Below are 22,521 nucleotides of genomic sequence, written 5' to 3' on the forward strand. Positions count from 1 at the left end.
GTGTGTTGCGAGCAGAAGATCCAGGTGATGGAGGAGACGAGGATAGATCGAGTGGGTGAGTCACTGAAAACGTTTGCCGAAGTGGACCGACAGATTCTACCCATCATCGGGAAATGCCTGGATGGAATGACACAGGCAGCGGGGTCCATTGAATCCAAGACCGTAAGTTACACATTTAGAAAGGCTGAAGATGGGGGTTTAAATTCTAGCGCCCTCTTCTGCCTGGAAAACTTACCAACATACCTGTACTTCTGATGTATCTGAGCTAAACAAGAACTCATTTGTCTTTATTTGGTCTCCTAAAATACATTTAAACTCCATATTTGCCGCTGCTACTGATCTAGATTCTCAATCCACTGATACCTGATCTCAGAACTGCTGCAAGTGGCACAAATATCATAGTGAAGCAGTCATATTTCATTTGATGCAATCAAAAGCACAGCTTTTTTGTACATTCCAAATTTATGGAAAGACATGGTTGAACAATCATCCCTTAGAATATTTGACTGCTTTTATATCACAAACAATCTTTTTTTAGTTTGTGCTAAATTAAATATGGCATCTAATTTGAAGTCTATAAAGATTGTAATTTATTCTTGTAATGACTGCCATTTGATACCGGAGTTTTCAGTACATTTGTGAAAACTACCTGTTTTGAAGGGCTTGTGGTAACCAGGATAATATTGGGTCACTTTGGAGCTTGTCTAAAATCTCAAACATTTTCTGTCTTTTAATGATTGCTGAAATTTCAAATGAAGAAATTATTGTTTATAAATATCTATAATATACACTGTGTTCTAGAGGTCGACCGATATTTTGATTTTGCCGATAGACATGGATTCAGACAGGATTCAGACCCCCTTTTTTCACATTTTGTTATGTTGCAGCCTTATTCTAAAATGCTTTAAATTATTTATTTTTTCACATCAATCTACACTCGATACCCCATAATGACAAAGCAAAAACCAGATTTTTGATATCTTTGCAAATGTATTAAAAAGTTAAAACTGAAATATCACATTGACATACAGTAAGTATTCAGACCCTTAACACAGTACTTAGTTGAAACACCTTTGGCAGCGATCGCAGCCTCAAGACTTTTGAGCTATGATGGGACAAGCTTTGCATACCTGGATTTGGGGAGTTTCTGCCATTCTTCTCTGCAGATCCTCTCAAGCTCTATCAGGTTTGATGGGGACCATCGGTGGACAGCCATTTCCTGGTATCTCCAGAGACGTTCAATTGGGTTCAAGTCCTGGCTCTGTCTGGGCCACTCAAGGACATTCACAGAGTTGTCCCGTAGCCACTCTAGCGTTGGCCACTCTGCCATAAAGCCCAGATTGGTGGAGTGTTGCAGTGATATTGTCCTTCTGCAAGTTTCTCCACACATTGTCTCTGGAGCTCAACCAGAGTGACCATCAGGTTCTTGGTCACCTCTCTTACCAAGACCATTCTCCCCTGATTGCTCAGTTTGGCCTGTGCAGCCAGCTTTAGGAAGAGCCCTAGTTGTTCCAAACGTCTTCCATTTAAGAATTATGAAATTTTTTTGTAGCCTTCCCCAGATTTGTGCCTCGACACAATCCTCTCTCTGAGCTCTGTAGGCAGTTCCTTTGACCTCATGGCTTTGTTTTTGCTCTGATATGCATTTTCAGCTGTAGAATTTGCCACTGGTGGACTCCAATCAAAGTGTAGAAACATCTCAAAGATGATCCAGAGAAACTGGATGCAGCTGAGCTAAATTTCAAGTGTCATAACAAAGGGTCTGAATACTTACTGTATTTATAAAGCTATATAACTAGACGTTGAGCGAAATTAGGTTTTGCCAATACTGATAGCCATGTTTTTGAAAGGAATCCGATAACCAATTAATCTGATATATTTTCTGTCTTTGTTACATTTATTCTTTTATCCCCTTTTTCTCCCAATTTGGAACGCCCAATTCCCACTACTTAGTTGGTCCTCGTGTTGGCGCGGTTACTCGCCTCAGTCCGGTGGTGGAGGACAAGTCTCAGTTGCCTCCGCTTCTGAGACATGCAGTCAAGCTGCGCATCTTATCACGTGACTCGTTGTGCACGACACCGCGGAGACTCACAGCATGTGAAAAACAATCCATTAATATATTCAAAAAACAAAGTTGCACAATGGAACTTTTTGGTTGGTGACCAAACACTGTGTGTTAATTTAAATCCATGGAAAATGTTTGTGCTAGTCTATTTCATTTACCATGTGAGGAAGTTCCCTTTCAGATATCTAGGAAAACATGTTTGTTTTTGTGTATGTGTGAGCGTAAGTGACAGTAACAATGTCACCCCTGCAGGACACGTCTCAGGTGATAGAGTCGTATAAGTCTGGCTTTGAGCCTCCAGGCGATGTGGAGTTTGAAGACTATGGTCAGGCGATGAAGAGGACGGTGTCTGAGACCAGCCTTAATAACTCGCGCCCGGACATCAAGAGCGAACGATCGAGCAAGAGCAAGAGCAAAACACTCTGGCCTTTCATTAAGAAAAACAAGGTAAAACACACACACACACATTTCTTAGATTTCAAAGATAATGTGTAAAACGCAATTCGGAAATATAAAACATACATATTGTAACATGAAGACTAATTTAGAGATGGCTAAAAGCAGAAAAGCTCACAAGAATAATTGTTACTTGTGTTTCTGTAATTTCTTTTTATCTGTTTGCGCTGTTTATTTTGATATTCGTTTTCATTTGTGTGTAGGTTGCTTGTATTTATTTAGTTAGTTGTGTATTTTTATTGTAGTAGTTTTAGATGCTGTTATTCGTTTGCCACCATCGTTTTCCTCTCCTATTACCCCCCTTTCATTCACCTGCACGAAAAACAAATGTTCTACATTCATCTTGACACTCGAACAATAACTTACTAATGCACTGCCTGAGAGGCCTCACCTTTGACCTTTGACCTTTGACATTGCAGAGAATCGTAACCCTAAAACCTTTCCCCTTACTGTACTCTCAAACCGAGGGTATTTGCTGTTTCCATGGTATCAACAGCCTTTATCCTTTTCCTCATCTTCCTTTGTCTTCTTGTGGCTGTCGTGACCTTTGACATTTGCATCAAAGGCTCCACTCTTACCGAGCATGCTCAGTCTAAACCCCGCCTAACCTCGCAGGACCAGGATGTGAGCATTAACACTGTGAAAAATATTTAATGATGTGTGTCTGTGTGTGTTTTTGTCAGGTCTTTGCCATTACTTATGTTATTCTGTGTATGTTGTGCGTTTGTGGACCGTTTGGAGACTATTTAGACTCTTAACTTAGAGACTTCATTCAATAATACACTGTTAGTCATTTAGCCAAACACACACATATGTCATACACAACTATATGACTTCCACTGTGTTCATGCAAGAATAATACATACGTGTACCACCAAATATTATAGCCTGGTTTATGTCATAGGTTAGGTTCATCTAGATTTCTCTTAAAGGTATACAATACAATTTAAGCTAAATTAACAGCGTTTGGCATAGTGTTGAATACTGCAAAATAATTTGGACTGTTCCTCATTTATTGGCCAAAAAAAATTGCGGTTTCATTACGGCACTTACAGTGGAAGTGAATGGGGCCAGTTCATAAACATTAAAATACACACTGTTTCAAAAGTATAGCCACAAGACGTAAACAATATACATGTTAACATGATTTTAGTGTGATCAAATCAGGGATTTACTAGTTTTACTGTGTTTACCAGATTACAACATTTACCGCCGTTATGTTGTCATGACAACAAAGATGTAATATTGGATATACCTTTACATAGAAAAGGTTAGCAAGTGATTTTATCACACTAAAATCATGTTAGCATGTATAATGTTTACGTCATGTGGCTATGTGAATATTTTAATGTTTATGGACTGGCCCCATTCACTTCCATTGTAAGTGCCTTTACTGTAAACACGATTTTTATTCATTTAAATAAACGATTGGTTTATTATTTCTTGTGGTCATTCTGGTTTTATTTGTTTCATTGATTGCGCTTAAGTTGTATTGAACCCGGAAAATGTCTTTAAAGACCTCATGAAATGGTTTGGCGCACATTGTTTTCTTTTACTGTAAGTTGGTGTGGCCATTTTTGTTAAGTAGCCAATTTAGTTTGTCACAACCCACCGAAACCGTACTTGACATCTTGTAATGATTAAAATGTGAAGATGCTTTTAAAATAAATAAATTCTGGCTTCTTGCTATTGCTTGTCGGAGGCAACTTTTATATATATATGTAAATTAGGGCTGGTGGATCTTCCCATTCTAGACAGTGTTTAATCAGGCTAAATTTAGTTTATGATCCTGTGATGGTCAAACTTTTATTTTGTACACAAATATATAGATGGCTTTAATTGTAATAGCCATGTTATAAAAGACACAAGCTTGTGATTTCATGGGGTCTTTACAGTATAAAGAAAAGATTTTAGATGTGTGTCGATGTTCTACGAGGTTTTCTAATCTGTTGGGAACAGAATGTCAGCTGTCCCAGAACACAGATTCATTAATTATTCGCTTTGGGGAGCTTATTAATAAGAAAGTGTGTGTGTGTGTGTGTGTGTGTGTGTGTGTGTGTGTGTGTGTGTGTGTGTGTGTGTGAGAGAGAGAGAAAAAGAGCAAATGTTTGACCTGAAAGCAATTTTGTCCTGTACTTTAGCTAATGGTGTGTGTGTGCTGTGCATGAAGTATTTGTTAAAGGGACAGTTCACCCAAAAGTGAAAATTCTGTCATCATTTACTCACCCTCATATTGTTCCAAACCCATATGACTTTGAAGAAGATGAAAGGTTGAATGTTATTTTCAGTCACCATTCACTTTCATTGCATCTTTTTTCCATACAACGAAAGTGAATGGTGACTGAGGCTCACAATCAGAAAAAAGTAAGTCATATGGGTTTTGTAACAACAGGAGGGTGGGTAAATGATGACAAACATTCATTTTTGGGTGAACTACCCCTTTAAACGGTTCTGCGGTGAGTTGAACCCTGCATGTGACCCCTGATATACCGAACAGAGTTAACGCACTAACTTTCTCGCTCACAGGGTTAATAACACCACAGCTGCAGCGTGTTTCTTTCAGTTTGCATTTCATTTACGTTCCGTTTTAGTTTGTTTATGTTTTGTTTCATTAATTGATTAATTGATTAATTCATTGGTTCAGTTCTGTAACATTTTTGGGTCCTTATTTGTCTTGTTTTGTGTTCCCCCTTCTTTTTTACCTCCTTCTGGATCGATTTCGTCCCCACTACCTCTCTCTCTCTCTCTCTCTCTCTCTCTCTCTCTCTCTCTCCTCTCTCTCTCAAAATCTCTCTCAATCACTGGTCGCTGCTCTGTGGCTTGTGTCTTACCGGTAGCTTATGTCCCTTTTAACATCCCCCTTACCATGCCAGCCCCCTCCTGACCCCCCCTCACCTTCTGCTGTGACCCCTGACCCCTGCCCCACTCCTCAGACCCCCAAACAGTCAAAGGAGCCCCTGTCCCACCGATTCAACGACCTCATGACCTCCAAGCCCAAAATGCACTGCCTCAGGAGCCTCCGGCGCGGGGTGAGTATCTATGCATGCTCGCGTTGCGTGTCTTACGTGTGCGTTGCAGCTCTTTGCCCGTGTCTTCGTCTGACCTGTCATGAAACTGTTCACTTGCTTAAAGAAAAAAGGAGCCGAATGGCATTTTTAAGTGTTTTTGGAATGATATTCTAGATTTGAAACCACCTGATGATGTCAGACTGTGACTGATACTGCCTTTAAGTCATGTCAGAATGATCGTATTTGGCATTTCAACTTCTGACATTTTAGCACCTTGCACCTCTAGAATGTAAAGACTTGTTAAAACAGTTTTCACCCATTCGATATTTTTGTAATTTCTTTTTATTTGTCTGCTAACAATGTCTAACAAGTGCATGTGCATGCATCTCAGGAGATGTATGCCATTTTTGTCTTGGCATACACACACAAAAGAGACTATTTTTAAGATTTACACATTTCTACCACACAAGTGTGTGTGACTCCAGTGACTCCAGTCAGGCTTCCTAAGCAACCAATTGCTAGGGAGGGTAGAGTCACATGGGGTAACCTCCTCATGATCGCTATAATGTGGTTCTCGCTCTCGGTGGGGCGCGTGGTGAGTTTTGCGTGGATGCCGTGGAGAATAGCATGAGGATCCACACACGCTAGGTCTCCATGGTAACGCGCTCAACAAGCCATGATATAAGATGCTCGGATTGACTGTCTCAGACACGGAGGCAACTGAGATTCGTCCACCACCCCCAGATTGAGGAGAGTCACAACGGCACAATGAGAACTTGGGAATTGGGCATGCCAAAACTGGGGAGGAAAGGAGAGTATAAAACATTTCCATATTCCAAATATTGAAATGGTTTATGTTTGTTTCACTCTTTGTTTAGATTATCATAGTTTTAATACAGATTTTGTTTTAATAAAAATGGGACATGACAGTGCCCCAAGTTGAAGAAACACTTTTTACACTTTAGATTTCCTTTAGACCCCAAATTTCTGACTCAACTTTTTCTGTGAATCGAAAATCTACTAAACTCCCAAATAGCACTCCTAAGGCTGAAATATCTACAAAATAAAATTAAGATTGGCATTTCAAATATATACAGTAAGACTTTTCAGGAGGACTTGAAAGTAGCGTCAGATTCTTAAGGCAATGATGTCATAATGTGACTCAGATTCTGGAGGTGATGATGTCATAATGTGACACATGTTCTGGAAGCAGCAGTGGAATGTTTTGAAATCCTTCAGCTCCTTTTTCCTCTACCTCATACAGCTAATGAAATTCATTATCTCTCTTTCTCTCTGTCAAATCTGTCTTTCTCTCTTTTGCTTTTTGTTGTTTGCGTTTTCCATGATTTCACTTTCTCACCTATTTAAATACTGCACATAGACACAGGGGCACACAGTTAGGGGACATGTCCCACGTGCAGAGAAAGATAAAAAAGGGTGCTCAAACAGAAATGTTGTCCTGATTAATGCGATTACACGCACAGACACACATTGCAATGAATATACGCAAAACTCAGTACAATGTCTTCTATTTATACATGCACACAAACACGTAACCTTTTGATAAAGTCCGACCACATTCACCTTCCCTTCAGGAAGGGCATCCACATGTTTCCGTGTGTGAGCAAAGATTTGGCATTTTGAATGACTCGGTACAGATAACAGAAGTAAAAAAACAGCAGCTATCAGAGAAAAGCACTGGTTCCCATGTGCCTGTGCAAATCTCAGACCTGTTTATCATTTCCTATTTTGGGCTGTTTCTTCATCAAACAGGTAATGCAAGGAAATGTTAGATTTGTCCTCTGAACATGCTGATGAGTCTGAATTGTTCCTTCCTTTTTTAAAATACACACACTCAAGAGTGATGTTTGGTTCGACTGATATTGTGTGGAGTTAGTGGCAAAAATGAGGTCCTAGAGAAGAAAGAACAGGAGAGCGGAGATGTTATGGGCACAAAAAGTTAAAAACAATAGTGTGATAGCATTTTAAAGCATTTTAGATAAACTTTAATAGGCTAAAATGTTATACACTTTCATCCTCTCCATTTGTGCTCCTAAGCTTTGTATAGTTGTTTATCCTGTATGTGTTACGTTTACAACTGTGACTTTATATAAAGTATTAGAGCATCATTTTTAAAGATGTTTGATGTGTTTAATGAATGGTTTTTGACTGTTTTTAGGAGATACAGTGTTACCTCTACACACTGCACTTTCACTAATGCCTAATGTTCTTCAAGAGCATATCACAAACTTAGAATGGAAATGTAATGACTTTCGGTTCTGTTAACAGTTCTTATTATTTCTTCCTTTGTATTTATGGTAGTACAGTAATATGCCATTCCGAACTGAGCCTGACAGTGTTTGCTGCTCTACCATTCAGTGGCTTTGCAAAGCCGCCTATTGAATCAGCAGTGCGAAACACACAGCGCATTCCTGAATGAATGATTCTTATGAGTCGGTACCTTTTAATCTACAGTGTGAAACATACTGTAGATATAAACATATTGTAGTCAAATTTCCGAATGAATGACTCTTGTGAGTCGGTTCTTTTGAATCTAAAATGCAAAACATACAGCGCAACCAATGTAGATATTTTCCTGAACAAATGACTCCAATGAGTCGGATCTTTTGAATCTATGCTTCAAAACAAACATCTTGACCAGAGTAGTCCGATTCCCAAATTAATGACTCTTATGAGTCTGTTCTTTTGAATCTAAAATGCAAAACATACTGTGTGACCAGTGTAGTTATTTTCCTGAACAAATGACTCCAATGAGTCGGATCTTTTGAATCAATGCTTCAAAACAAACATCTTGACAAGTGTAGTCTGATTCCTGAATTAATGACTCCTTTGAGTCTGTTCTTTTGAATCTAAAATGCAAAACATACTGTGTGACCAGTGTAGTTATTTTCCTGAACAAATGACTCCAATGAGTCGGATCTTTTGAATCAATGCTTCAAAACAAACATCTTGACAAGTGTAGTCTGATTCCTGAATTAATGACTCCTTTGAGTCTGTTCTTTTGAATCTAAAATGAGAAACATACAGCGTGACCAGTGTAGCCCAATTCCCAAATGAATGACTCTTATGAGTCTGTTCTTTTGAATCTAAAATGCGAAACATGTAGTACAACCAGTGCAGCACAATTCCCAAACAAATGGTTCCAGTTAGTCGGATCTTTTGAATCTACAGTGCGAAGCATACAGCGCGGCCAGTGTAGTTAGATTCCTGAATGAATGACTCCAATGAGTTGGTTTCATCATTTTGTAACAAGCTGCTGAGGACAGTAAATCCAATAAGAATTGTTAACGGAACCGTTAAGGTACCGGAATCATTAAAAGGAATCGGAACCCGAATCGTATAATTCCTTACACTTGCCACTCCAAGTCTTGAAGAACTATATGTTCTTAAATGTTCTTTAAATGTGTGATTGTTAAATGTATATAAGTGTGTGTGCTTGTCTTTTTGTAAGAGCTTGGTTTGTGTGTGATTGTGTGTGTAAATGTATGTTATTTTGCATATTTGTTTGTTTGGAGCTTGAATGTAGCGTTGGCTGTTTTTATAGTTGTTCAGTGTGTGTGTGTGTGTGTGTGTGTGTGTGTGTGTGTGTGTGTGTGTGTGTGTGTGTGTGTGTGTGTAATTAGAGTTTATTCTTTGCTGCAGTCTGCCCAGTCTCTCTATTATAATAAAGAACTTATGAAGAGGACTCTCGGCCGGCCTACGTATGCTTTCGAGGCCAGGCAATATGTCGTAAGTGTGTGAGAGGAAGAAAGTGTCTGTGTGTTTGTGTGTGTGTGAGAGAGAGAGTGTACTTGAATGAGTGTTTAGCTAAAATACAGTGTTAACAGACGTAACCTCATTTAGTGGCTGTTTCACAAAATATGAAAAGACATTGATATTTGAAACATATAAAGATGCTGAAAATCTTCATTAAGCTTTATTAAGCGTATCTTTTTTAATGATTTCCTTGAATGAGGTTAGCGTCTGATAGTTACTATTAAAATACATCTGTAGTTGAAAAAAAAGTGACATCATCATCAACCGGCTCTCTCAGTGGCTATCTTGGCTTGTGACCCCACCTCCCTTATGCACCTTAAGCGGCTTGACTCCGTCCCTGTGCTCTGGCAGCAAATCAGCTTTTGTGGGAGGGGTTAATTCTTAAAGTGTCACGAGTGCGACCTCTGAATGCAAGCCTAGTGCTTTCACAATCAACTTCCTGTGCTCGTAACACTTTATCATATGCGAAGTACATTAAGAATTTACCCCTTTTGTTGCCATTACAAACATAATGTCATTTTGCTGCTTTGATATATAATGGATGTTTATTTCTGGACATACATCACTTTACAAGCAATATGTGTTGCACAATGAATTCTACATCCTGTTGGCGTATTCATGTGTTAGTCAGAGAGTGTAAAAAGCATGTGACATGTCAAATACTATGTCCTGTCGTACATTTATGCATTTGTCAGAGTACAGAATATTTAGGTATCAAAAACCAGTAGTTAATGTATATTTGCACCATAGTTTGAGCATCCTAAAATATGAAGTCCCTCATATCACAGTAGTTATTCATTATAAAATTATCATCAAATATTTACATTTTATATTTATGATTTTAATTTAACTTGTATTATTATTTGGTTTTATATATTTATTATTATTATTTTATATTTATTACAATTATTTATATACACTCACCTAAATGATTATTAGGAACACCTGTTCAATTTCTCATTAATGCAATTATCTAATCCTCCAATCACATGGCAGTTGCTTCAATGCATTTAGGGGTGTGGTCCTGGTCAAGACAATCTCCTGAACTCCAAACTGAATGTCAGAATGGGAAAGAAAGGTGATTTAAGCAATTTTGAGCGTGGCATGGTTGTTGGTGCCAGACGGGCCGGTCTGAGTATTTCACAATCTGCTCAGTTACTGGGATTTTCATGCACAACCATTTCTAGGGTTTACAAAGAATGGTGTGAAAAGGGAAAAACATCCAGTATGCGGCAGTCCTGTGGGCTGAAAATGCCTTGTTGATGCTAGAGGTCAGAGGAGAATGGGCCGACTGATTCAAGCTGATAGAAGAGCAACTTTGCCTGAAATAACCACTCGTTACAACCCAGGTATGCAGCAAAGCATTTGTGAAGCCACAACACGCACAACCTTGAGGTGGATGGGCTACAACAGCAGAAGACCCCACCGGGTACCACTCATCTCCACTACAAGATAGGAAAGAGAGGCTACAATTTGCAAGAGCTCACCAAAATTGGACAGTTGAAGACTGGAAAAATGTTGCCTGGTCTGATGAGTCTCGATTTCTGTTGAGACATTCAGATGGTAGAGTCAGAATTTGGCGTAAACAGAATGAGAACATGGATCCATCATGCCTTGTTACCACTGTGCAGGCTGGTGGTGGTGGTGTAATGGTATGGGGGATGTTTTCTTGGCACACTTTAGGCCCTTAGTGCCAGTTGGGCATCGTTTAAATGCCACGGCCTACCTGAGCATTATTTCTGACCATGTACAACCCTTTATGGCCACCATGTACCCATCCTCTGATGGCTACTTCCAGCAAGATAATGCACCATGTCACAAAGCTCGAATCATTTCAAATTGGTTTCTTGAACATGACAATGAGTTCACTGTACTAAAATGGCCCCCACAGTCACCAGATCTCAACCCAATAGAGCATCATTGGGATGTGGTGGAACGGGAGCTTCGTGCCCTGGATGTGCATCCCACAAATCTCCATCAACTGCAAGATGCTATCCTATCAATATGGGCCAACATTTCTAAAGAATGCTTTCAGCACCTTGTTGAATCAATGCCACGTATAATTAAGGCAGTTCTGAAGGCGAAAGGGTGTCAAACACAGTATTAGTATGTGTTCCTAATAATCCTTTAGGTGAGTGTATATATATACAATTTTGTTACTGAAAATATTACACACAAATAACTGACCTTAGATCAGCCATTTAAAGCTCTTTATACACGTTACCTAAACATGAGCTCTTTTGATATAATATCCGTTCACATGCAGGGTTACCCAAAAACTATCAAATCAGAATGGTTTCATTCTAGTTTTTTTCTCTTTTTATTTTCTATTCCTGTCCTGTATCTCTCCTATACTGGTCCTTCTGTCTTTTCCTGTAAACCCATCCCTGTTTTACTGTTTGTTGGCTGACATTTGCTTTAGTCTGATGATGTCATGCACATGTGACCCTCTAAAATAAATGATTTCATTAGTAAAACCTGCTGAAGTTCACTGCATTAAAATGAAAAAACGGTCACAGACTAGATACAGTCGGCAAAAGCGTGGGAAAAAATGAAACCTGTTTACCATAGTTACCCATTAATTCCGAAAAATGAGGAAAACGAGTAGAAATGCTGTACAGTATCCGATAGATTTGGCTATTTAAAAAAAAGGTCAAAAACTATATTTTTAGAAACTTTGCAGCTTAACCCTTGGATGGACTCACACGTCAATTTGAATCATTGTTTTGTACCAAATGAGTCTATTTTGACTTGTCTATCAGCTTGTCATGGTAAATAATCCACTGTTATGTCTCAAATGTCCCAAATTATGTTCAGCAAAAACATACAATATTAACAAATCATCATTTGTATATGTTCCTCGCTATTGATGATGAAATGTTCTACATTGCTAGTTTTCAAATGAAACCAAGAACAAGTTTGTAGTCCATTCAGAGGCCAAGATATTCCACAAAACATGGGTGAAGGGCGTGGCTTCCCATAAAGACTGGATATCTATGGGTGGACTCACAAAACACGTTGGGGTACCCCCTGCCTTTCAGATTTGTATATTGCGAAAGAAGGTGAGAGGAAAATAGAATCCAGTGTTTGCTGGCACCTAGAGGAACGATTTAAGACCAGAGAGAGAGAGAGAGAGAGAGAGAGAGAGAGAGAGAGAGAGAGAGAGAGAGAGAGAGAGAGAGAGAGAGAGAGAGAGAGAGAGAGAGAGAGAGAGAGAGAGAGAGAGAGAGAGAGAGAGAGAGAGAGAGAGAGAGAGAGAGAGAGAGCAAACAGAGCCTTTATTACAAGCTTTTGAAATTGAAGATAAAAACAGGTCAATTTGACCCAGCAGGGACCCGATCGTTAAGACCATCCATGCAGCTATTAATGGTGACTTTGTGACATTTATTCATCTATTTGTTTATTTGGTCTATTTTTACCAGTAATAATAAGTCTGCTGCAGACATTTACATTTTTAGATGAAGGGTTCGTTCATTTCTACCAATTGTTTGCTTCCACGGCTTCTTTTTTATCTCGCTTATTCAGCGTTTTCAGCTTTGTTTGGGGTGCATAATACTACACATGTTTTTGGCATGTTTTTAGTTGTAACTAAATATATAACAAAGTAACAGTACAAAACATTCTGGAATATCTTAAAGACTCCTGTAGACCAGATACCGAGTCTCTAAGTGACCGAATGTATGAGGTGGGCCTCTACATAAGCTAATGTGTGTTTATTTGCCAAAAATAAGATATCATGCACAATATGATCATTTAAGTTTTTAAACTTAATGTAGTGAGCTTCATCAGTGACACCATAACACATCTAAACCAACCTGCATGTGTATGTTTCAAGTGTACAGCAGTCTGTTGTTGCCACCTCTGATATCTTCTCTCTTGTTTCTTTCCCTTGATCGCTCTCTATTGTATTCGTCCGAGAAGCTCACTCTCAAACTGGTAAGCATGACCTCAGTAGCATGTCTGTATAGCGGCATGACTCTAGCATGTTCGTCGTTGTAGTAACACATGGTCCTTAACATCGCTTGGTGTTCCTTTGTGTTTACCCCTTGTATTGATTATTTAAATATACAAGCTTTTGTCGTCCTTTTTAAAAATATAATTTGACCTGTTTGTGTGATTTTTCAGTTCAAAACATGTTGTTGTCTTATTTATGTTTTTGTTGATGTTTGTTTTTGTTTTGTCTCATTGCCGTGGTGACTGTCTGACCGTTCCTCTGTGTAGCTCTCACTCAATGCCCACGTGCGGAACCTTATCGAGGTGATCTGACACACGTTTTTTGCCCTCGTGTTTGTTTATTTGTCCATCTATCATGTCCAGTTCGCCCTGATTTGGTCCCTTGCATTTTAAACAATTTCATATTTTAATTCCTAACCAGATACACGGCATAATATGAAATGTGGTGATTTTTTCATATTTATCAAGGTTGATTTTTTTTTCTTATGCTGGACTATTAACTTAAAGGGACAGTTCACCCAAAAATGTTAATTCATTCATTGTTTACTCACCCCTGTGTTGTTATAACCCCATATGACTTTCTTTTTCTTAACACAAAGGGACAAATTATGAAAACATTTTGTGCTCAGTGATGTCATACAATGGCAGTTTATGGTGACCAACTCTTCAAGCTTCAAAATAACGCATAAGTATAATTCAGAAGTCTAATAAATTATTATTCATGATTGTTATAAAGCATACGATAAGGTTTGGTGAAAAACAAACTGAAATCTAATGTATTATTTAGCATTGTGTAGTAATTTTTTGTGCATGTTCATGATAGGGCACCAGAGCAACAGTTCACACAGCCGTCCAAGCAGAAACTTGTTTTGTTTATATAAAAACAGGTCCTTAATAGGGATAGCGACAACAGAACACAACACAACTGCACACAGAACAGAACTTACTAAACATGTCTGAATAGTTAGTAGTCGAAGTAGTCGAAGAATTGATGCATTTCTATGCCCAGCCTTATTTTTTAACAATTTGTTTTAGCTGGTGCCAGTTCACAGCGGACGGAGTTAACCACGCGGTGCCGAAAATAGAAGGTTAGGATAAAAACTCTGATAAACATTTTTACAAAATTATATTTTGTATAATTAAATTATACCTTTAATCGCATCTCGGTTGCCATCAGGTTAGAACACAGTGTGACTGTGGCTGTCTGTAGTCTCCTCTATGTTTCTGTTTGAGTACTCCGTTCAAAAAATAAAGCTGGGCATAGAAATGCATCAATTCTTCAACTACAAACTCTTCAGACATGTTTAGTAAGTCCTGTTCTCTGTTTTATGTGCAGCTGTGTTGTGTTCTGTTGCTGCTATCACTGTGGATGACCTTTTTTTAGATAAACAAAACAAGTTTATGCTTGAACGCCCCAATGTATGAGGGGGCTTCATGAACTGTTGCTCTGGTGCCCTATCATAAATGTGCACAGGAAATCAACGGTTAGTGAATATTTGATCTTAATAGTACATTCGATTTCAGTTTGTTTCTCACAAAACCTTATCATATACTTTCATAACAATCATGAGTCTCATGGAATAATTTATTAGACTTCTGAATTATACTTTTGTGGGGGTTTTTTAAGCTTGAAGAAGTGGTCACCATAAACGGCCATTTAATGAAATAACTGAGCACTTTGAAATATTTTTTCCCAATTTCTCCCTTTGTGATTAGAAAAAGAAAGAAAGTCATAAAGGGTTATAATAACATGGGGTGAGTAAACAATGAATGAATTTTCATTTTTGGGTGAACTGTCCCTTTAAGAATTATCATTGATTAGAATATGTCAAATATCTTAACCAATCAGAGATTGCCTTACTCTTAGCCCCTCCCTAATATGTTTACAAGTGATTTCATAGTGCATGTCTCTAGTGATAGTCAAGTATGATTAGATTTTAAAATAAAACCTTCATTACATCAGTGTATTATTATGTAATATATTTTCTTCCAGATTATTGATTTGGTTGATTCCATATTGATTTTTTCACATTTTTTTTGTAATAAAAAAAACATTTTTGAAAGAATAAAACGATCATTAATTAACATTTAATTTATTATCTTCGTTGTGAAGAAGGTGAGTACAAAAATCATGCAGCATGTATGTTGTGAATATATCTTGACTGATTTAAATATTTAATGGAAGGAGTGTTGGTGTGTCCATATGCCTGAAGTGTGTTTGTGATTTGATTAAACTTTATTTTTAAGTGACAATGCAATGCATGCTCAACAAATCTGATTGCTTGTTATTGCATGACAGTGATGTGACGTGCATGAAGCGTTTAATGTTAGCCTTCCTTTTACCTTTTACATTTTGACCTCTTATTGAGATATTTGATTTAATGAAGGATACAGACACCAACCTAATGAGTCCAAGTTTTTAAGTTGAATCATAACCATCTGCAGAACCATTTGGCAGAACATGGAATAACAGCTCAACACTTGCTTCCTGTCTGAGAGAATTAAAGTGGTGGAAACAAAGTCAGTGGCTAAAGTGTTATAGGATCAATACATGAATGCAGATAGGAAACAGGATATTAGAGAGAGAAAGAGGGCAATTAAGGACATGCCAGCCCCTAACAAATCCTCTCAGATCAATATAAATCAACCAGAACAAGGTAACGTTTCTATGAAAGTTGTTTAATCAGTGTTTTGTTGATATTGGACTAAATAGGATCAGTTAATCAATGATCTTAGAGATTTAATTACCGGTAGGTCATTTGGTTTGCTGTTCATAATATGCAGTATTCCCAGGTCAGAAAGCTGATTGGCTTATTTTCAAAATCAAAATGAGCAAACTAGATGAAAGACAACCGAAGATTGCCGATAGTCACTTGATGTGATTGAACGTTTAGTGCGGATGTGCCTGGTTTGACCCATCCTGTTTATACAAATGTATATGCAGATATACATTGTTTGACTATTTACCCCTCTCTTTATCTCAGGGTTCAAATCCTGAAGACTTCAGTAATCTTCCTCCAGAACAGAGACGGAAGAAGCTTCAGGCGAAGATAGACGACATCAATAAAGACATACAGAAAGAGATGGACCAGAGGTATAGGGACATTATACATAAAACATTTTTTAGCCTATTTATAAGAAGTCTCAGTATAGAAACTCACAAAAAAAAACATATTTTTCCATATACAGAATATCCCTAGTTTTAAAAATATTAGTTAATGCATTAGGTATCATGAACTAAAACTGAACAATATATTTTTTACTGCATTTATTAATCTTTGTTAATGTTAGTTAATACAAATACAATTGTTGATTGTTAGTTAATGTTAGTTTATATTGTATTAACTAATGTTAACAAATACAACTTTTGATTTTTTTTAAATGATCAGTATATGTTAAAATGAACATAAACCAAGATTAATAAAGGCTGTAAAAGTATTTTATATTGTTAGCTTTTTTAACTAATGTTGTAAACTAATGATAACAAATGGAACTTTATTGTAAAGTGTTTCCAAATATCCTTTAGAGTCTAATGGGAATTTTCTTATAGAATTCCAGCAAAAACACACACAAGGTAGATTTAGAACATACAGTTGAGAGGTGGACCAGTATGTCGGTTTAACCGATTAATCCGTGCCAATAGTTGCTTTTTGGATCAGTTGTTGGTGTTCTTCTACAGTTAGAACGGCTTGATTCTCCAGTATAACAGCAGCCTCACTGACGTCTCGTGGCGATTTGGTGTGCTGAATTATTTTATCATTGACAATATTCCTCCATATTTTTATCTTCATGTCAATACATACACTGGCAGCTAAAAGTTTGGAATAATGTACAGATTTTGCTCTTATGGAAAGAAATTGGTACTTTTATTCACCAAAGTGGCATTCAACTGATCACAAAGTATAGTCAGGACATTACTGATGTAAAATACAACACCATCACTATTTGAAAAAAGTCATTTTTGATCAAATCTAGACAGGCTCCATTTCCAGCAGCCATCACTCCAACACATCCTTGAGTAATCATGCTAAATTGCTAATTTGGTGCTAGAAAATCACTCCATTATATCAAACACAGTTGAAAGATATTTGGTCCATTAAATGAAGCTGAACATTGTCTTTGTGTTTATTTTTGAGTTGCCACAGTATGCAATAGACTGGCATGTCTTAAGGTCAATATTAGGTCAAATATGGCAAAAAAGAAACAGCTTTCTCTAGAAACTCATCAGTCAATCATTGTTTTGAGGAATGAAGGCGATACAATGCTTGAAATTGCTAAAAAACTGAAGATTTCATACAAAGGTGTAACTACAGTCTTCAAAGACAAAAGACAACTGACTCTAACAAGGACAGAAAGAGATGTGGAAGACCAGATGTGCAACTAAACAAGAGGATAAGTACATCAGAGTCTCTAGTTTGAGAAATAGACGCCTCACATGTCCTCCGCTGACAGCTTCATTGAATTCTACCCGCTCAACACCATTTTCATGTACAACAGTAAAGAGAAGACTCAGGTGTGCTGGACTTATCGGAAGAATTATTAAGAAAAAGTCACTTTTGAAACAGAAAAACAAAAAGAAAAGGTTATAGTGGGCACAGAAACACAGACATTGGACAACAGATAACTGGAAAAGAGTGTTATGGATCTTAACCCCATTGAGCTTTTGTGGGATCAGCTAGACTGTAAGGTGCGTGAGAAGTGACTGACAAGACAGCCACATCTATAGAAAGTGCTACAGGAAGCATGTGGTGAAATGAGACATGAGTATCTGGACAAACTGACAGCTAGAATGCCAAAAATCTGCAAATTGCTGCACGTGGAGAATTTTTTGATGAGAAATCTTTGAAGTAGTTTATTCTCCCCCAAATTATAATAGTCATTTTTCATGTTATTAATGTCCTGACGATACATTGTGATCAGTTGAATGCCACTTTGGTGAATAAAAGTACCAATTTCTTTCCATAAGAGCAAAAAAAAAAAAAAAAAGACTGCATTGCGTTTCCAACTTCATATCTTGTAAATAACAACAATATACATATACATACAATAAATATACATATTTTATTGTTATTTACAAGATATTCATATATATATATACAACATCCTTCATCTGGGTAATATATAGGCTATAAAAAGCTTAATTTGGTAAATACTTAAATAAAGATAATTGTAATGGAGCCAAGTCTCTATTTCAAAATAAGGGTCCCTGGTGAATTTTGGGCTTGTTCACAGATAAAGTTCCATGTTATCCACCACATCAGCTTTTTTTATGCATAGTAGGGGAGGACCAAAAAATAGGAAAGACTAATATATATATATATATTTCATTCTATAAATTGATTGTAAAAGCTGGCTTTTCCGACACCTTAGTTATTATAGGCAATATCCACTGTCGGCTGACCTCTGATACAGTTCCCAATAGGAGTATTAGGATTACCTATAGGCAAGCCCAGACGGAATTCCCAGAGTTTGTTTTTGTGCATTTTCTGCACTGATTTTGGGAGAAAATAAGCGGAATTCTGATAAATGGAATTTGACATGTTAAAATGTAATGAATGGACCTGAAAGAAGTACTGTACACCTTTACTGGTAGCTGAAAGCATCATCAAATTTGGCACAATATGTAATACACAAATCTGTGGTGGATGTGTACAGCTTTATGAAAGATGGCCATTTCAATTCTGTGGAAACCTTTAAAGCTTTCCGTGGAGATCTGCGGGCCTACCAGTACAATTAAATACCCCTGTATGACATCAAGAGGAATTTGAAGGGGTCATGACATACTCTATTTATTTATATATATATATATATATAAAATTCTATTATCTTCCTTGAGGTCCACTGATAATGTTAGTAAAGTTTTGCACCAAAACAGTCATAATTTTGTAATATATGATAATTTTCCATCCTGTGTCTGGCCCTCTGTCTAAATTGTTCTGTTTTGGCCTAAGCGCTTCCTTAAAACTTCAACGTAAACACCCGCTGTTATGATTAGCTAACATTGTGCAGCCCCTCATGTACAGCAATATTTCAAACTCAATAGATATAGAAAGCTCCACAACATTATAAAACAAAATTTCAGGGTTTACACATAACACACATCCAACACATTGTATCCGAATATATTTAACTGTTCACTCAAGCACAGCAGCACCATAAACTATCAAACAGTCATGACATATATTCATGAATGAAACTGTTTACTTGCGGTTTTGTGATCAGGTCCAATAATGTTTTTAACTGCCCCATCCTTAAATAACAGTTGCTTTGCAAAGCTTGAATCGTATTATGACTGGTTCACAAGCAATCCACGTTTTATGAGCCAAAAATAAAGCACATAGTCCAAAGCACGATAAACAAGATGCACACACACAAAGTATCATCCTGCACTAAAGCGTACATCACCGGAAATGCATTTAAATAGTTCAAAACATCCATCTAGTGCATGTTTACATACACAAGCAATTAAAAATAGCTTAGATGGGCTCAAAATGCAGCCCATCTAAGCTAAATGTCCAGGATGCAGCAGCTGAATGAAAGAGAATGGCATCACCTTTTCAGAGTTGTAACTTGATGCCGCGCATTTTAAAAGCAGTGCGAGATACATTACAGCGGTCAAAGACGTCTGTATAGTGCATTTTTATATATAACAATCATTCAAATAGTCCAGATGGGTCCCCTTTGGTGTTCAGGAATAGTTAATTGGTCACACTAGGCCTGTCTGTCTCTCTCTCTCTCTCTCTGTTTACGAACTGAGACAGTGGGCACCAGTGGGCGGGGCCATGGGTGTGATCTATAGTAGGCGTTGATATTTTTCCGCTGTAGAGACGGTCATGAATTAATGAGACCCCTAGTGATGTAGGGAAGTCACTTAAGTAAAGAACGAGGCATTTTAATAAATGCTTTTATTGCTTTGGGAATTAAGTTTGAGTTCTAAATGTACAGTATGTTTTTATAGTAGAATGGTCTCTTATATGTCAAAATATCAAGGAAAATGTGATTCCTCATGACATGACCCCTTTAAAAGATATTTTCAGTATGTCATTTCAGCATAATCCAAATTTTGATAGAAGATCCCATATGAATCCAGTTTCTTTAGGCAGGGTTTGATAGGATTTTTGGAGGAAACATTTTTTCATGTATGTTTGTTCTCCACAGAGACGCTTTGACTAAAATGAAGGAGGTGTACGTGAAGAACCCACAGATGGGGGATCCCACCAGCGTGGACCCTCGGTTAGCAGAGATCGCCCAAAACATAGAGAAACTGCAGGCAGAGACACAGAAATTTGAGGTGAGAGTCATTTGTAAGCAACATATCTATATATAGCACAGGACCACATTAGCAGATCAGTTCAGTTAAGTGGAAGTGTGTGTGTGTGTGTGTGTGTGTGTGTGTGTGTGTGTGTGTGTGTGTGTGTGTGTGTGTGTGTGTGTGTGTGTGTGTGTGTGTGTGTGTGTGTGTGTTTTCTAGGGCTGGTTAGCGGAGGTGGAAGGAAGGATGCCAGTAAAAAGTGACTTGCAGCAGAGGACAAGCGTTTTATATGAGACTCAAAACAGCACGCCACCCACTAACAACAACTGCGCACAGGATAGAGAGAGGTACACACACAAACACATACACATACACAAACACGGCATGGTAAAATGTAATTTACTGAATACTCTTAGAAAAGAGTTGATCATTTATGAGCATTTTCTGATAATTAGGCCCTCACAAGTATAGCAAAACAAATACTCTTCAGTTTATAACCACTCGAACGTGCTAAGACGTCAAACAGTTGCTATAGTTATTCTCTACGTGTGTGTATGTGTGTGTGCGTGCGTGTGTGTGTGATGGAGCAGTCCGGATGGCAGTTATACAGATGAGCAGAGTTCTGAGGTCCAGACTAAAGCCCAACCGGAACCGCGGAGTTTGATGAATTTGACGATGCGGATGAAGAAATTCTATCGACCATCGGCACCTGCAAAGCCCTCTACTCATTTGAAGGTATACAGGCATGTGTGCCATTTACAGTACAAAATATTGGCTCTGTTTCAAACTCTGCCTTGCTGTCTATGTAGGGTGCTACCATTTAAGGGTTCAAAGGTGATTTCAAACACTCTACTTACTGCATCTTAGAGTTTGATTGGATGCACAGGCATTTTATGTGAACAACAAAACATCCCAAGAATTGAGAACAACTCATGAACAATATATGCCGTCTCTTTTTCATGCATTCTATCCATCTGTAGGTCATAATGAAGGCACTATCGCAGTGACGGAGGGTGAGCTCTTGTATGTTATAGAGGAAGACAAAGGTGACGGATGGACGCGTGTTCGGAGAAATGAGGAAGAGGAGGGTTACGTTCCCACATCCTACGTCGAAGTCTTTCTAGACTCAAACGCCAAAGGTGCTATAACCTACATATGACAAAGTGTTTACACCCGGATAGGTCTTTATAACCAAGTGTGTATTTCTGAATGGACACTAAAGGAATCGTCAATGATGTGTATAGGACTTTTTTATAGACTTGTTTTTTTTATTTTATTTTTTTATCAAGTGGTCAGCCTTCTTCTGAAACTCTGGACTAAATTATTGTAAGTTTTAGTACATTCCAGGATAGTTTATTATGGTGAACAGCACTAGACAGTAGTATCTTATGCATGCTAGGTCACTCAAACCAAATGTAAAGGTAAACATAAGACATATATGAGGTGAAATGTGCAAGCTTTTGTACTGTTTTCATGTTATGTGAAGTAATTGTAAACGATCTTACCTTTAAAGGAATATTCCGGGTTCTTAATATAAATTAAGCTCAATCGACAGCATTTGTGGCATAATATTGATTACTGCAAAACATTTACTTGCCTCGGTTATTTAGAAAAATAGCAATAATTGGGGGGCCTGGGTAGCTTAGCGAGTATTGACGCTGACTACCATCCCTGGAGTCGCGAGTTAGAATCCAGGGTGTGCTGAGTGACTCCAGCCAGGTGTCCTAAGCAACCAAATTGGCCCTGTTGCTAGGGAGGGTAGAGTCACATGGGTTAACCTCCTCGTGGTCGCTATAATGTGTTTTTCACTTTCGGTGGGGCACGTGGTGAGTTGTGCGTGGATCACGGAGAATAGCGTGATGCCTCCACACATGCTATGTCTCCACGCTAATGCGCTCAGCAAGTCACGTGATAAGATGCGTGGAGGCAACTGAGATTCATCCTCAGCCAACCGAATTGAGGCGAGTTACTACGCCACTACGAGGACTTAGAGCGCATTGGGAACTGGG

The 22,521-nt window shown here is 38.0% G+C and overlaps 1 protein-coding gene across 1 annotated transcript in view; it reads left to right on the forward strand.

Moving 5' to 3' along the window:
- LOC127627627 (formin-binding protein 1) overlaps positions 1-22,521 on the forward strand; it is a 54,668-nt gene that overhangs the window by 24,843 nt on the left and 7,304 nt on the right. The window contains 10 exon segments of the mRNA XM_052104089.1: positions 16-162; positions 2,318-2,512; positions 5,359-5,550; positions 13,528-13,563; positions 16,245-16,354; positions 20,419-20,551; positions 20,732-20,859; positions 21,100-21,163; positions 21,166-21,247; positions 21,493-21,651. Of these exon segments, the coding sequence (XP_051960049.1) occupies positions 16-162; positions 2,318-2,512; positions 5,359-5,550; positions 13,528-13,563; positions 16,245-16,354; positions 20,419-20,551; positions 20,732-20,859; positions 21,100-21,163; positions 21,166-21,247; positions 21,493-21,651 (1,246 nt within the window).

Source organism: Xyrauchen texanus, chromosome 34 (genome assembly GCF_025860055.1).
Source record: "Xyrauchen texanus isolate HMW12.3.18 chromosome 34, RBS_HiC_50CHRs, whole genome shotgun sequence".
NCBI lineage: Eukaryota > Metazoa > Chordata > Actinopteri > Cypriniformes > Catostomidae > Xyrauchen > Xyrauchen texanus.